The sequence below is a fragment of the Pelodiscus sinensis genome, chromosome 11 (genome assembly GCF_052426305.1).
Source record: "Pelodiscus sinensis isolate ZL-2025 chromosome 11, ASM5242630v1, whole genome shotgun sequence".
Taxonomy (NCBI): Eukaryota; Metazoa; Chordata; order Testudines; family Trionychidae; genus Pelodiscus; species Pelodiscus sinensis.
This window is the reverse complement of record NC_143062.1, coordinates 39,194,191-39,210,595: the sequence shown is the minus strand read 5'-3', so window position 1 is coordinate 39,210,595 and position 16,405 is coordinate 39,194,191. Positions and strand designations below refer to the sequence as shown.

At 40.5% G+C, this 16,405-nt stretch overlaps 1 protein-coding gene across 12 annotated transcripts in view; it reads left to right on the top strand.

Moving 5' to 3' along the window:
- CHL1 (cell adhesion molecule L1 like) overlaps positions 1–16,405 on the top strand; it is a 223,342-nt gene that overhangs the window by 175,705 nt on the left and 31,232 nt on the right. For all 12 annotated transcript variants that reach the window (XM_089781240.1, XM_089781245.1, XM_089781244.1 and 9 more), the window contains 6 exons: positions 182–348; positions 1,583–1,748; positions 3,197–3,321; positions 8,769–8,870; positions 9,080–9,277; positions 10,339–10,409. In XM_089781240.1, coding sequence (XP_089637366.1) covers positions 182–348; positions 1,583–1,748; positions 3,197–3,321; positions 8,769–8,870; positions 9,080–9,277; positions 10,339–10,409 — 829 coding nt within the window. The remainder of the gene's footprint in view (positions 1–181; positions 349–1,582; positions 1,749–3,196; positions 3,322–8,768; positions 8,871–9,079; positions 9,278–10,338; positions 10,410–16,405) is intronic.

Here is a 16,405-nt window from a genome sequence, read left to right as displayed (position 1 = left end):
TAGGCTGGTAAACTGAGATAGTGTGGCTAAAGTGACTTACTTTAGAGATATTCAGTCACTCAAAACCCTGAAGTGTTATTTTTGTCCTTTTCAATAACTGCCTCATTTAAATTTTTCCTGATGTGAAAGCCTGGTTTCCAAGACTCTTGAAAATAATTGGTAACCATTATTATGCTGTTAGGTTCAGGGATGACAGCACAATGCCACTTGAAGGTCCGCAATACGAAAAATATAAAAATGGCACTTTGGAGATCAGAGAGACAAAGAAAGAAGATTCTGGGTCGTATACTTGTTGGGTGACAAATTCGGTTGGAAAAAGTGCAATCATTGCCAATCTGGGTATCAGAGGTAACTCCTCATTTTATGAATAGGCACCTGAAACCTGTTAAGGCTTTAGAGAAAATATATTCCCAAACAGAGGTGTATTCTGCTTCTTGTAATTGCCTCAAAACTTGTTACATGGCTTATGAACAGTGCTTGATTCAGAAAGACCCAGTCTAGCATCCTGTATCATGTGTGGATAATTCAGTGGACAACTATGCAAAGTTTAATGCAAGAAATGTGCAAGAATCAAGACAAGATATGCACTCTTGCATATTTTGTGCATGACCCTCACATTGTCCAGGGCACTGCAAACAAAATGACAAGAACACGAAGAAATATGGCTTAACTAGATCACAGATTTATTAAGTAATTTATCTGGGAACTATCTAGCAATCACTTGCCCAGTGCAGATCAAACTTTGTACAGTATTGTAATACATACTACCTTGGGGAGGACTTCTCTCAGTCCTTTTCCTTTTATACCAGTAACCTGGTCCCAGCAGCATTTCTGCAAACCTGCTGCCTTTTTCTCTTTTTGAGACTTGAGGGCAGGGAAATTGGGTTTTTGCTGTACCAGACATTGGGAACATCCCACCCTACTGTTCTTCCCATTTCTTTAGGAGCTGTCTAAAATAGAAAAGACTACAGTTTGACTCTGAGCCAAAGCTGATTTGCAGTGTTTATAATTAGGGGAGAAAACAAAAACAAAAAAACCCTCTTTTTTTCTGGACATGTTTGTTTAGAAATTGAGTCAATAAATGTGGGAACATGCAATAAAATGTTCATAAAGCTACTTTTCACTGTATATGATAAAATAGCTATTACTTTTGGTTACTTACTCTTATATTTCTTCATTCAGTCTGATTTTAAAATAACAAACATCACTGTGATATTGTTCCTACTTGACTTTAATTAGCTTGTAATTTTCTCTGGGTCATTTGCCAAAGTCTATTTGAAATAGCATTGAACATAAAAATCATAGTCAGGTTTTTCTATCTCATTTATTTTGTCATATACTGTCACAGACCGTTAGCTAGGATATTCACCTGTGATATTTTCCTATAAATTTGTGATTGGTTGTATGAGCCTCTTTCATATGAACTGAACTCAAAGGAAGATGCTTTTATTGCTAGCAAAACTTCAAATAAAAAATATGTCTCCTTATTTTGACTATAGAAAAACTATGATTATTTTCTGCATTCAAATTGCTTGGCGAACATGCATATTACTAATCAAAATACCTTTCTGTGAACAACCAGATGCTACAAAACTTATCGTTACTCCTGAGAACCCTCACATTTTGAAATCACATTCAGTTTTATTGAAATGTCAGTCTGAATATGATGCACACTTGAAACAAAGTTTAAAATTATCCTGGAAGAAGGATGGAGATGAGTTTCAAATCAATGGCACAGAAGATGGCAGGTAACCTTATGGGGGAAAAAGCCTCTCCTTCTTTTGACTCTGAAGCAATATTGTATTACATGTAGCATGGTTAACTTCGTGTCCTAGATCTATGATTTCTTCATAACTTTAAGCCAAATCTGTGGCTATCACAGCTGTTCATGCAGCACATTTTTTGTGGACGCAACAGTGTTCTTTCAAATATTTTAAAACTTTGATTTTTTTAAATCAAGCCTTGGTCTACACTAGGGAGTTATTTCAAAATAACTCCCCTAATTCTGAAATAACAAGCAGAGTGTCCACATTACAAAATGTATTATTTCGAAATCTGTACTCCTGCTTTCCATGAGGAATAACACGTATTTTGAAATAGTTGTTTCAAAAGAGTGGTAGTGTGGATGCTCCACTGTTGCTATTTCAAACTAACTATTCCCCAGAGTCATTCAAAATAATTACTGCCCAGTGCTTCTTGGAACTCTAAGTCATGGTAGTGCCTCCAAATTAATGGAGCCTGCCTCGGACTAATTTCAAGGCTTCCCTGTGTTGTGGACATGGTATTTCAAAACACCTTATTTTGGAAGTAATAACTTCCAAAATAACTATTTTGAAATAATTTCCTAGTGTAGGACATGCCTCAAGATACCTAGCTAGGTTCATATTGACTTGCTATCCTGTAGTGCTCTATATGTCTCATTTAGCAGGTATGATGCACAGAGAAGTACCAAACTTAGGTGGCTGCACTTAATCTAAACGTGAAATGCTGCTCCACTGAAGCCACTGGGTGTTTTGTCATTCACATCAGGGGAGCCAGCCTTTCACACTTGGATTAGCAATAGCTAGACACTTTAGTTTAAATAGTATATGTTAAAACCAGTGTGTTTTAAGTGATGGTGTTCTAAGCATATGAGTGAGTCAAATGAGGGCTTAACTATGTTTCATGGAGACATTGAATTTGAATTTTGCCATTGAATTTGATAGGACAGGGATCAGGCCCTGAATCCTTGTTAAGTGTTTGGAATGGACAATTCCTGAGGATTAAATTCCTTTTATTTTTAAGTTACAGAAGAGGTACACGCTTCCTCTTCCCCACATCCTATCACTGCCTTGCAGGTCATAACATGAGTATGCACATGCATAAAAGACTGAGGAGGGCCAGATTCTTATTGAGCAGCATAGTTCTATGAAGCCATGACATTTATCCCAGCTGATGAGCTAACGTTCAAGCTTTAAATTGCTACAAATGACGATATTTTAAAGTACAGTATATAATGTATACAGTACAGTATATAATGTCTGCATCAAAGATATAATTTTAAGTAACAGACATATCCTACCACTGCATTCTTCCAAGTGCCACTGTTACAACAGCATGCACGAACAGGTCTTCAGGGGGAAAAAAGCCTGTCAATATTATTCTTCCCTTCCAATTCTGTCTCTCATGATTATGCAATTTCTGTTTTGTCCCGAAGGATAATTATTGAAACGGATACATTGTTCATATCAAGCGTGACATTAGAGGATCAGGGCACTTACACCTGTGTGGCTAGTACATCTCTGGACAGTGTCACAGCTGAATCCCAATTAATTGTCCTTGGTAAGTCATTTTTTCCCCTAGCTTTGCAGAAAAAGTTAAACAGTGTTGTGATTCAGACCAGGGTTCCTACACACTGAGTTCACATCAAGCCACGCATCAGTGACCTGATTATCAGAGATGGAGAGCACCTGCCACATGTATTAGCTTTGGTTAGGATTATGCTTCCTCCACACCTCTGGAAAGTGGGCTCCCAAACCTAATATTCTGATACAATAATGCACACAATCATGTCCTTGTTGAGAGAGCCAAGATCTGGCAGTGCCATCCATAATTTTCTCTTGTGAAAGTGGCAGTCGCACCAGCCGAAGGAGCTCCTGAACCCTGGAGGCTCTAATAGCATAGAGCTCTCCAGCATATGGCCTAGCCACTTAGACTATCTCATGGAGCAGTGCAGTCCTACAGTGGGCAACCTATGAAGTCTTACAAATTTGTACTAAGATCAATACATAAATATACCTTGCTATTTGAATGAACCCAAGGCAGCCCTGCAGTTAGGATTGGGAATACTTTTCTTGCAAAAATAGTGAGGCAGTTTTGTTATCTAAAGTCCAAGGTACTTCTATGTTCCCCACTACAATAGTAACTGAACTTGAAATCTTTAATGTAGTTATCCTCACAAAACCCTCTGCAAAGTACGGAAGTACTATTATCTATGTACTGCAGGTTGAACCTCCCAAGTCTGGCACCCTCAGAACCTGACCAGTGCCGAACCAGAGAATTTGCTAGACCATGGGAGGTCAGTATTGTCTAGCAGCATTGCCAACACTTCCACTACTTACTAGGCTCTTAGGGTATGTCTACACTACCCCGCTAGTTCGAACTAGCGGGGTAATGTATGCATACCGCACTTGCTAATGAAGCCCGGGATTTGAATTTCCCGGGCTTCATTAGCATAAGCGGGGAGCCGCCATTTTTAAATCCCCGCTGCTTCGAACCCCGTGTAGCGCGGCTACACGGGGCTCGAACTAGGTAGTTCGGACTAGGGTGCCTATTCCGAACTACCGGTACACCTCGTTTCACGAGGAGTACCGGTAGTTCGGAATAGGACCCTAGTCCGAACTACCTAGTTCGAGCCCCGTGTAGCCGCGCTACACGGGGTTCGAAGCAGCGGGGATTTAAAAATGGCGGCTCCCCGCTTATGCTAATGAAGCCCGGGAAATTCAAATCCCGGGCTTCATTAGCAAGTGCGGTATGCATACATTACCCCGCTAGTTCGAACTAGCGGGGTAGTGTAGACATACCCTTAGAAGACATTTAGAGGTAAATTAGAGCTAAATAACAGCACAGAATGCTGGAAGCTAAGACTGGTGGCTTTAAACAAACTTTATGGAACCAGGGGGAAACTTGACCACACTCACGATAAGTGGATATCTGGCTAATTCAAATCACGCTGTAGCAGAGAGTGCTGGATTAGAGAGGTTCAACCTATAGTCAGTTACTAAAGGCTATTGTTTTATTTGCTATGGCAAATAGAATCTTTTAGTTTATACATTTGAGATGCATGCTTGAAGAGCCTGAAGTCCCAGGTTCAGTCCTTGCATTTGACAACTTTAGGCTTTTTCGCCTGCAGCAGACTTATCATTCTCTAGAAATGTCTAGACTACATGCCTCTGGTGACAGAGGCATGTAGATTAGGCTATCTGGCATAGGAAAATGAGGCGGTGATTTAAATAATCGCCACTTCATTTAAATTTAAATGGCTGCCGCGCTGAGCCGATCAGCTGTTTGTCGGCTCAGCGCGCTAGTCTGGACGCTCTGCGGTCGACATCAAAGGCATTTGTTGACCACCCCAGTAAACCTCATCCCTTGAGGCATAACGGGACGGTCAACAAATGCCTTTGATGTCGACTGCGGAGCATCCAGACTAGCGCGCTGAGCCGACAAACAGCTGATCGGCTCAGCGTGGCATCCATTTAAATTTAAATGAAGCGGCAATTATTTAAATCGCCACTTCATTTTCCTATGCCAGGTAGCCTAATCTACATGCCTCTGTCGCCAGAGGCTTATAGTCTAGACATACCCTATACATGACACAGCCACCACTAGAAGGACAGAGCAGCATATGGAATGGCTACAGTTCCGGCCCCTCCCATTTTACAGAACAGGAACCAGAGGCTTGTTTACACGTCAAGTGCTGCAGTAGCACAATATATGCCAACTGGAGTGGTTCTCTCACATCAGTGTAATTAATTCACCTCCTGAGAGATGATTGATGATGTGGGTTTTTCAACCCAAGTTCTTCATGTCACCCAGGCCTAAGGCATGGAAAGAATAAATTATTTGCCCAGTGTCCTTGATGAGAGAGCCAAGATCTGGCACTGCCCAGTGTCATACAGGAAGCTAGTGGCAGAGCTGAGCCTTGAAACCCAGTTCACCCAAGTCCTACACTGGCACAGTAACCATAGGACCAGCCGCCTTTTCTTCTGACCCTGCTATGGACTGCATGCTGCTCCGCCCATGTGAAGACTTGTTGAAGTCTTGGGTAGGCGAACTGGTGCATGGACATACAATCCATTGCAGAATCCAAGCCTAAGTAGCTATCTAACGGTACGCCTACACTTGCACCCTAGTTAAACTAAGGATGCAAATGTAGCCGACCGAAATTGCTAATGAAGCGGGGATTTAAATATCCTGCACTTCATTAGCATAATCTTGCCCATGCGCTATTCTGATCGCCAGCTGAGTCGAACCAGGAAGTGCGCTCCGGGCCGCGTTAGTTTGAATCAAACCCCTTGGTTCGAACTAACATTACTCCTCAAAAAAAAAATCCAAGGGGTTTGATTCGAACTAACACAGCCCGGAGCGCACTTCCTGGTTTGAGTCAGATGGGGTATGTCTACACTACCCTCCTAGTTCGAACTAGCAGGGTAATGTAGGCATACCGCACTTGCAAATGAAGCTGGGATTTGAATTTCCCGGGCTTCATTTGCATAAGCAGGGTGTCGCCATTTTTAAAACCCCGCTTGTTCGAACCCCGTGCAGCGCGGCTACACGGGGCACAAACTAGGTAGTTCGAACTACCTAGTTCGTGCCCCGTGTAGCCGCGCTGTACGGGGTTCGAACAAGCGGGGTTTTAAAAATGGCGACGCCCCGCTTATGCAAATGAAGCCCGGGAAATTCAAATCCCGGGCTTCATTTGCAAGTGCGGTATGCCTACATTACCCTGCTAGTTCGAACTAGCGGGGTAGTGTAGACATGCCCTCGGTGATTGGAATAGCACGCAGGTGAGATTATGCTAACGAAGTGTGGAATATTTAAATCCCCGCTTCATTAGCAATTTTGGTCACCTACATTTGCATCCCTATCTCAAGATAGGGAGCAAGTGTAGATTTACTCTAAAGGAACTGGATATTAACAGGAATGTTATTTTAAGGGCAATTTTTTGTTTAAATTACATCAATTTATTTTCTTGGCAGAGGGTGTAACAGGATTTGAATTACACAGTAGTATACAAGCACAAAACTGTAAATAAATGGCATGTCATACTGTTAATTTGCTTTCTATTGAAAACCAATATTTATCATTAATGCATGAAGTAATTGTAAAATCATGCAGATGAGTGATATCTGTTGACTATTTGTTACACGACATATGAAAATTGCATGAAGGGCTATATTCCCTTTCTGAAGTTGGACTACTTAGGGGCAAAAAATAGTCACAATCGTTGTTTGTTTGTTTGTTTGTTTGTTTGTTTGTTTGTTTGTTTTTATTATGATATATATAAAAATCCCGAGGGGATTAAAAAAAACCAATCTGTGTTTTTTCAAACTAAAAATTCAAGCCTTTTCTGTTTTTTAAATCTCTATAGTGACTAGACAATTAACTTCACTAAAAGCAAAGTACCACAATTTGAGCTGGAAGGAATTTTTATTTGGACTGTTTAAAACTCTGGTTTTGTTAACACCCTTCAATGACTAATGGACATACTGGAGAATATCTCTGTTAAAAATAGAAGACCACTATCTCACCAAATAAGATCTGAGAACTCGCAATGAATGTTCTCTGAGACTCTGAGTATCACTAGCAAAACTTAGAGAGACCATACTGGGTATTTCTTATTTCAAATGGATAATACAAGTGGGGAAAAGTGAAGGGCTGGTGTGTGGTGAAGAATCTTTCTTGCATTCTTTACATATTATAAACATGATAAGAAGGCTCGGCCTCATTTAAAAAAAAAATCCCATGCCGTCACCTATATAGTATTTTAAAAAAATGGAGTGTCACTCCTAGTTTTAGACAGTTATCCAGGTAACTTGATTGAGACACAAGAAGGTCAAAGACAGGGCTCAAGTAACTTGTTTAATTACTATGTCACATTGCCATAGATTAGAGTAATGATGGAATCATTTCTACTTTGAGGTTTAAAAAATATTTTTATAATGAACATAGTTTTTAATAGGAATTTTTGGGATTTCTTTGGTGGGGTTTTTGTTTGTATTTAGATGTTAATTGAAACAAACATACTCTACTACAGTACTGTTATGAAAAAACTGTTCTTTTTCCTCAAGTCATATACATATAATAAAATGAATGGCAAAATTGACTAAACAAGTCTCAATAACTGATAAAGATAATCATCAGTCAGTTAGAATGAACCTGTATTAAAAGCATTCACTATATATTTTTTCACAAATACATGCTATCCCAAACCGTAGATCATTTTTATTGCATCTTATACATTTGTTGAGAAACGTAGGTTGTTCTGCAAAAATGTCTGTCCTCCCATGGTATTTTCCTGCTCTCCTGCTGGTTAATCCAACTCAGTCTGTGCTGTATTAAAACTTTACAAGTCAGATTATGAGCTCCTGTATGTCAGAAAATCAGCTCTGGCACAGATGGAGTTGTAAGTGGAGTTGGAATAACCGCTGAGTGCTTAAAAGTCATCTCCATTGTCCATGGAGGAGAGATGTAGCCAGATCGTTACTTCACACCCACCACCAAGGCATTTAAGCACCCAGTTGCCTTTTGTCCTGACTTGTGGACAGATAATGAATTGAGAAGGTGGGTGATGAACTTCCTTCTCCCCTCACATAGTACAGGGTTGGATGGGGACTTCACAAGGGATCGTTCTCCTCCCACTAACATGGTAGGGGTGTAGGTTTAATATCTGCTGAAGTTCATTCTTCTTCCCCCATCACTGTGATTTGGATCACAGTAAATCCAAGCTTTCTGTTAAACACAGCTCTGAGACTTACTCATTGTGATATAGACTTTATATTGATTGTGAAAAAAGAAATTTATTGCACTGGTTACTATGCTAAGAGTACATAGAAATTTCCCTCACAATTAATACAGCAATTATAAGGGAGACCAGAAAATCAGAGGATCCACTTTGTGGAAGTTTTACCAAAGCCTTCAGTTGGAGCATTTAGGCCAATGCACAGCACTTTTGAAATCTTACCCTACATACAAGTCACCATCTTTCTGCTATTTCCTTTTGTTCTCAGATGTTCCTGACCCACCTGAAGATTTACTTCTCTCAGAAAAACAAAACAGAAGTGTTAGATTATCCTGGAGAGCAGGAAGCAGTCACAACAGTCCCATTTATGGTATGAAGGACTCTAGTGACATGTTTGAGCATTACAATGCGTCATTTCTATTAGAATAAGCAAATAGGCATAGACATACCTAATTGGTTTTATTTTTGAAACAACTTTGTCATAAATTTGTTCTGTGCTTGACATTGAATTTATAGGGGCTTTAATTTAGAGAGATGCTTTTCATATTATTTCTCTCATTTTTATTTTTCTCTTTCCAGAGTCCATCGTAGAATTTGAAATGAATCGTTGGGAGCCTGGGAAGTGGCGGGAACTCACAAGAATCCCAGGGAACAACACAACTGTTGTTTTATCATTGGCCCCTTATATAAATTACCAGTTCCGTGTTATATCCGTTAATGGTGTTGGAAGAAGCAAGGCTAGCGCACCATCAGCACACTACGAAACTCCTCCCACTGGTACATGCTGTCATCTTGGTTCTCTGTCTATTTTCTAGAATAACATTCAATCAGCTTTGTTCCATGAGGATTTCTATCAGCCCATTTTAGTGATCAAGTGATCAGGACCAGATTTTCATACCTTTGCAAACACCGAGCAATAGCTATTCCATGATTCATCCCAGTGAAGCCAAATGGGGCTCTCTGAAGTTGTGCTCTATTATCTCTGAAACAGAGACACCGGAGCGCTGAGCCACACCAGCCAGAAAGGCTGGTAGCCTGCAAAGGGGAGCATATGTCACATATTTGCCAAGTCTGGCACAGCAGCAGTGCTCTGCTGCATCTCCTGAAGCTCTGGAGGAAAGCAAACTAAGTCTGACACCATGCTTCTGGGGCTACAGCTGGTTCTGTTCCTCAAAGCCCTTTCATATACAAGCAGTTGCTAGATAGGGTCTTTAGCAAGATTTATAGTGAGCTTCCCAGCAGCTCTGAACTTGTCACAAATCTTCATTCACAACACAGTTCTCATTGGAACACAAAATGACTGGTTCCTGAAAGTATTGCATAGCCCAGCTATTCAGCATTGTATAATTTGCATTGCCTTAGCTTTATTTTTGCTTTAGCTTTTTTTCTTTTTTTTTTTACTTGTCTGAGCTTCTTCCAAAGCTTTTCAGCTCTGCATCATACACAAATGATGCACTTTCTGTTTTTCCATCTCCAACAGGGAAAATGTCTCTTCAGAATAATACCCCTACATCTGCTGCTCTGAAATCCAAAAAAGTCAGTTTAGAGATATCTACTAAAATTAACCAGCAAGGCTGCTCAAGATCAAATCATGTAAACTACATATTTGTTCACTAACACTCTGTTGTGCCAAGTAATTATGTTTAGTCAAGTGGTCTTTGCTTACATGTTGATTAGTTGCGCAAAGTCAAATCATTTCAAGAAAGGAAATTAACCTAGCACTTTTCACACCTACCTGGTTGTTTTGTGAAGATGTAGGACATTCAGGAGAGGGGGGAAAGATGAGATTAATAAAGGAGAGAGGATGTAAACTAACTGTATTCCTTCTACTGTTCTAGCTCCAGACAAGAACCCAGATAACATCCGAGTTGAAGCTTCTGAACCAAATGAAATGGTTATGAAATGGGAGGTAATTTAAAAAGTTCCTATCATTGATACAGTATGTGAAATGGTTTCTCCTTTCAAGCTGAAGATCCTGAAGCATTACTGACGTTATTAGGATCATGTTAAGAAAGTACCTATATTTTCAATATGGATTTCATGAGTTTCTTCTTGCTCTCTCTTTCCATAGTTAGTGAACTCCATGGGTGAAATCCAAGGGCCATGTCAAAGGCAAAGTTCCTATTCACTTCAATGTGGCAAGGATTTCTTTCCTTGATTTACTGTTCAAAAATGTATTTTTAACACCTATGTCACAAATGCTGTGGAAAAATGTAAGAAGGCCTGTATTACATGAATGTATAGTGGAGAGAATACATCCCAAATACAAGGGCAGGAGAAGGTCATTAGTGCATGTGTTAGAGAAATCTGTTAAAGTACTGAGGACAGAATTCCAGCCTTCAGATTTCTAGACGGTTTGTAATTTATATGCCAATTTATCTTGAGAGGGATATAGTTTTTCTTTAATTCAACCCAAGTTTTAATAATTGTAAAAGTAATGTTGTGTAATTGGAGTAAAACACATTTTACATTGTATGTGGAAAGATTATTTTCCACTCTGGTTCTAGCAAAAAAGATTTTTGCAATCTGAATTTTCATTTTAGGTTGGATGTAGCCTAGAATTGAAGCCTCTATTGACTATTACTTTATTGTGAAACGTCATTCTACAAAATATTCCATAGTCAGTGAGCACAATTCTATTTTTATAAGAGGTTACATAGAGGTAGCTACCAACACAGACAGCATGGCTGCGTCTACACTGGGCCACTTATTCCAGAAAATCAGCCGCATTTCCGGAATAAGCTGCGAGCTGTCTACACTGGCCCTTGAATTTCCGGAAAAGCAACGATGCTCTACTGTACAAAATCAGCCACTATTCTGGAAAAACTATTCTGCTCCCGCTCGGGCATAAATCCTTATTCCAGAACACTGCCTGCCAATGTAGACGCTCCTTTTCCGGAAAAACTGAAAACGGAATAGTATTCTGTTTTAAGCATTTCCGGAAATTCTTGCCAATGTAGACACAGCCCATATGTTGCTGTTAATTATTTTTACTGCTAGCTAAACTTAATCTCTGCCCCAAAAATCTCACAATCTACAATTCAGTTGTAGCACAACAATAAAAAGGTGAGAATAGAGTGGGATTGGATATGTTTACATAAATATGAACATACAGGGGATTCTAAAGGTTCATTTAGACTATTTTGTGAATGCACAGTTTATTTAGTTTGCTTGTAGGCTTTACAGTAGATTTCCTATACCTTCTACATACTAAATGCTTTATTTCTAGCAGACAATGACCAAGGAGATACACATACTGATTCTGAAAAATGATGTTAATCTGCCTAGTTTGGATTAACAAATCAGATGAGCATTAGCAATAGGATTTTCAGCCAAGGCTTTGCAGCATTAAGAAGATTAAAATAATAGTTGAGTGGGTCTGAGATTTAACCCTAAAGTGGAATTTATTTTGCAGTAGTAATTTTCTTTATGTTGTGTTATTACATGATTAATTTTCAAAATTTTGTTCAGGTTTCATTTAGGAAATGTACGTAATACAGGCCCAGTGGGTGGCCAGAGCACCTCCCCTATCCAGCCTGAGAAATATTTTAACAAAGTTATTTAATCAGGCTCATGCAGCTGCTAGCCAAGGGGTGAGGGCAGGGAGAAAAGGGTGGCACACAAGAGTTCACCCTCACACAGAGCTCCCAGCAATACACTGGCCCCTGGTGCCCACATTATCCCAGTCACAGAGGGTGCTGCTTAGTCCAGGAAGTTGCGCTAGCTGCCTGTGCCAAGATGCAAACCACACTGGCCAGGGAGCTACCCAAACTGACACTCTTCTGCAGGCAGCAGAGCAGGACTGGTAGGTTTCATTTTTAGATTCCCCAGGCAGAGATGGGAGATCCCAGCATGAGGCCATGCAGTTAGTGGGGGGAGGAAGTGTGGATGTTAGTGGGGGATTCCAGTGTGGGACTAGGGATGGGTTTTTATTTTATTTTTTCGTAAATGTGTAACTGCTGAAATTTTCATCTGTTACATTTTTACATGCAGGGGGGAGTCGGCTCCGTGGGAGCCGGTGAGTTTGGGGAACCGACTTTTAAGTCAGCTCCTTATGGGCACCAGCTCCTATGGAGCTATCTACCTCCTCTTCCCCCGTGCTGCCGCCTGTGATACCGCAGCTCAGGGTGGGAGGAGGGCCTTGTGTGTAACCTTGAGTTAACTGATGAGCCTGTGCACACTATCACATCCCTTGTGAGGTTATGAGGGGGTCAGAGTGTGGACTCAGTTTCATGTATCTGTCTGGACTCCTGGATATAGGGGGGAACACTATTAACTTGCAACTACTATATTGCCAAACCGAAGCATTAAAAATTCATAAATCAGCCTCCTTCCCCAACTTCCCAATAAGAGACTAGCATCTTAAAACCATAGATAAAAATAGTCTTGGGGATCTTTTTATTTGGCAGGTAGTGTTTGAGGTCTTCCTCTGAACTTGGGACAGGTTTTCTAGCATTTCTCCATAAACCATGAGATCTAAAGTCTTCCTTGAATATTTTAGTCTTCCTGTTAGTCTTAATATTAGTCTTCTTTTTTTAAAAAAAGAAAAAGGCTGAGATTTTCTTCTGATACCAGATGCCAACAAAAAAGCATAATAATATACTAAGTCAGAGTGATACTAAGTGATACTAATATACTAAGTCATAGTTGATAGCAGTGCATGAGGCATCAGACAGTGAAGTTCCCCAATCTGGCTTATTTCTAATAACGTGGCTAGGGCTTTCTACGGAAAACAAAAATGAAACCAATTATCAGGAATCTTGTAATCTGATCAGGAGAGTTGGCATCACTGATATCTAGTCAGATGCACAAAATGAGTTAATAGTTTCACAGCTTACACCTATGGACCAGACAGTATTACATATGCTTCCCCCAGGCCACAGGGCTATGCTGGCAGTGGCAAGGAGCTGGTAGCAGGAACCCACGCTTGCACTGCTGCACTGTCGGTGGTAGCAGCTCGGGCACCTGGTGGCTTTTAAACTGCCTGGGGGTGGCAGGAGGGACTGTGAGAAGCATGGGGAGAAAATTTATGGAGCCCCTTCTTCTCGGAGCCATGCCAGAGGGCGGTGCCCATTGGCCTGCTAGTAGGATTTGGGGACTGAGCTGACCCTAAGGTCAGCTGAGTTTGAGACCCCTGATTATTAATTCAGGTAATTAAATAGTTATCCTAATTAAATCAATTTAAGATATAATCCAGCAAAATCCTTAAATATAGAGTTCACATGATTTATTGGATTAGAGCTATAGGGGTTTTTATGTTTATGTGTTAAAAAAATACGATGCTTGAATTATTAATATTTTGTTGCTTATATACATTACAATTAAATTCTAAAAATAGTTTATAAAAATATATTGTTAAAATCAAGATCTAGGCAAAATTGTTTTACATGCAACTCCTTTTTGACAAAAAATGCAAATTTTTGTCACACTGAAACATTCATGAGTTCCATGAATTTAGCCAAATTGTTTTGGTTGAATAGATAACTTTAAAAGAATCTTGAAAAAAATATAAATGTTTTTATTTGAATTTTCAAAAAAACCATTTTGATGTTTAGGTCAGAATGAATTTTCCTCTCAAAAACATTTTAAAATATTTTAATTGAATTACATTTTTTGTTTAATTTCAAATTATTTTTTAATTTTTTTACCTAATTTGCCTCAAAAATTCAAAAAGGAAATTATAATTGGTGATCAGTCCAGCAGTCATCAGCACTTGTCATTGCTTTTGTAAGAAGGATGTCACTATGATCTCGAGCACGAACTGTGACATAGTTGAGAAGATAGCTGTGCTTTGAATGTGGGTGTCTCCAAGATGTTTTGAACTTGTCCTTTTGTCAAAAAAGGGTGTGTGTGGTAAGTTCATGTTCAGCACACTTGGTCAGAAGCAGGATTCCATTTGAGTTGCTCCTTCTTTCTCTATTATTCCTTTCCACAGGTCTGAGTCTCTTCCAACGCATGCATTGAAAACCCCCAGAAGAATGATCTTATCTTCTATAGGGGTTTCTGATAAAATGATTTCCTGCTGAGAGTAGAAATCTTCCTTTACATTCTCAACAGTGTCCATTGTTGGCACATAGGTGCTCACAATAGTTACCTGTTGGTTTTTGTTGAGCCTCAATTGGAGTGTCATAAGCAGCTCATTGATGCTTACTGGCAGTTCAGAGAGGCACCTTATGACCTTGTTCTTAATAGCAAAGCCTACTCCATACAATTGAGGTTTATCTAAAGATTTTCCCCTCCAGAAGTGAATCCTCCTTTCTCCTCCCTCACCTGTCCTTCATCAGCTCTTTTAGTTTCAAACAAATCAGCAATATCAATGTTAAACCCATTCAGTTCACAAGTAATGATAGCTGTATGTCACTCTGGTCGGTCACTGTCTGAGTTGTCCATCAGACAGTACATTCCAGGTTCCAAAGTTTGAAAAGTTTCTTATGTTTTCAACCACTGGGCTGGTGATCCTGCTATATGTGGCTATCCAGCCAGGAGGAAGAGAGGGCAAGACTATTTTTAGGGCACTTTTTCATGTGGGGCAAGAAGAGTGGGCCCTAAAGAGGACTGCTCAGTCATGGGTGGAGCAGCTGAGATTCTGGACCTGCCTCAGTCCTCGAGCAAGATGACTGAATCACATACCCACCGGCTGTGTGTCGGTCTGTAACTAGGAACTTCCAGAACTCATTGTCCTGTTCCTGTCACCACTTGCTGATCACCACCAGACTTCTGACTTGCGTAGGTGTTGTTTTCCCCAAAACTGGAAGATACCTGTATGGGACTCCTTTTAAAGTGGGGAGACTGGTGAACAACAGACACCATAGTGTCCTTGACAGATAGAGGGCTTGTAACCAATGGCATGGACACCACAACGATTGGAGATCCTCTATCTGCTGCAGCCTACATCTGCCTTGACAGCCACAGTAATGTTATACAACAGTTTAAATTCCATTGTGCAGTTGTCCTCCATCTGCTCTGCTTTTGAGGTCTTCTTGCATCACACTTTGTCTGGAACCTTATCCTTGACCATTCTGTCATCAGTGATCCTAAGGGAGTACATGACTCCAAGCAGCATTCCTCTCAGGGATCATTGGAACACCCAAGCCTCTCCACCACTACAAGGTGATGATCCATGGAGAGGTTTATCACTATAATCAGGGTATAAATCAGTGCTTCCATTACAATTGTCTGGAATGGGAAAGGAATCCTGGGTGTGGTTATGTAAATACCGTTCATTCCATTTGTTTAGGCCTGCTATATATTCATCTGTTAGAATGGTGTTTTGCCCATTGTTACCAATTTGGCTGTTGTAGGGTGACAAACTGCTAACACTAAATGCAGGAATTGTAAGATATGCCCAGAAAAGTCAGACTGTGTGTATCTCAGTTCAAAGGAGAGAAACTGTCAGTGTAAAGAATCTCGGCTGAACAAGGCTTCCTCTGCCAGAACTCTGGAATTGACCTGGCGGTGTAGAACTTTGAATCAGCAGGCTGCAAGTCCTTCAGGCATGAGGTGCGAGACTGGTTCAGCCTGTTTCTCATCCCCCCACACACATGCCATTCTAATGATAGATATTATTTTTAAAGTTATTCCAGTGGATGGTGGATTTTTTTTGCGGGGGGAGGGGGCTGCATTGTACTTTGGGTCAAGAGCTGAAATCACTGAGAAGCTGAAATCACAGAGAACTAAAATCACTAGGTTTGGCCTAAAGCCAAATCCACCACAAGCCAGTAGAAGATGCGACAAGCAGCATGAACAGCCAACAGGGTAGCAATGGAGAAGTGGCAGTGAGGGGTGACTGATGGAGAGGCTTGAGGAGCAGCTAGCAGAGCAGCGGCAGCGAGAGGTGACAAATGGCCAGCAGAACAGCACCAAAGAGCAGTGAACAGATGGATGCCAAGTGACCTTCCTTCCCTC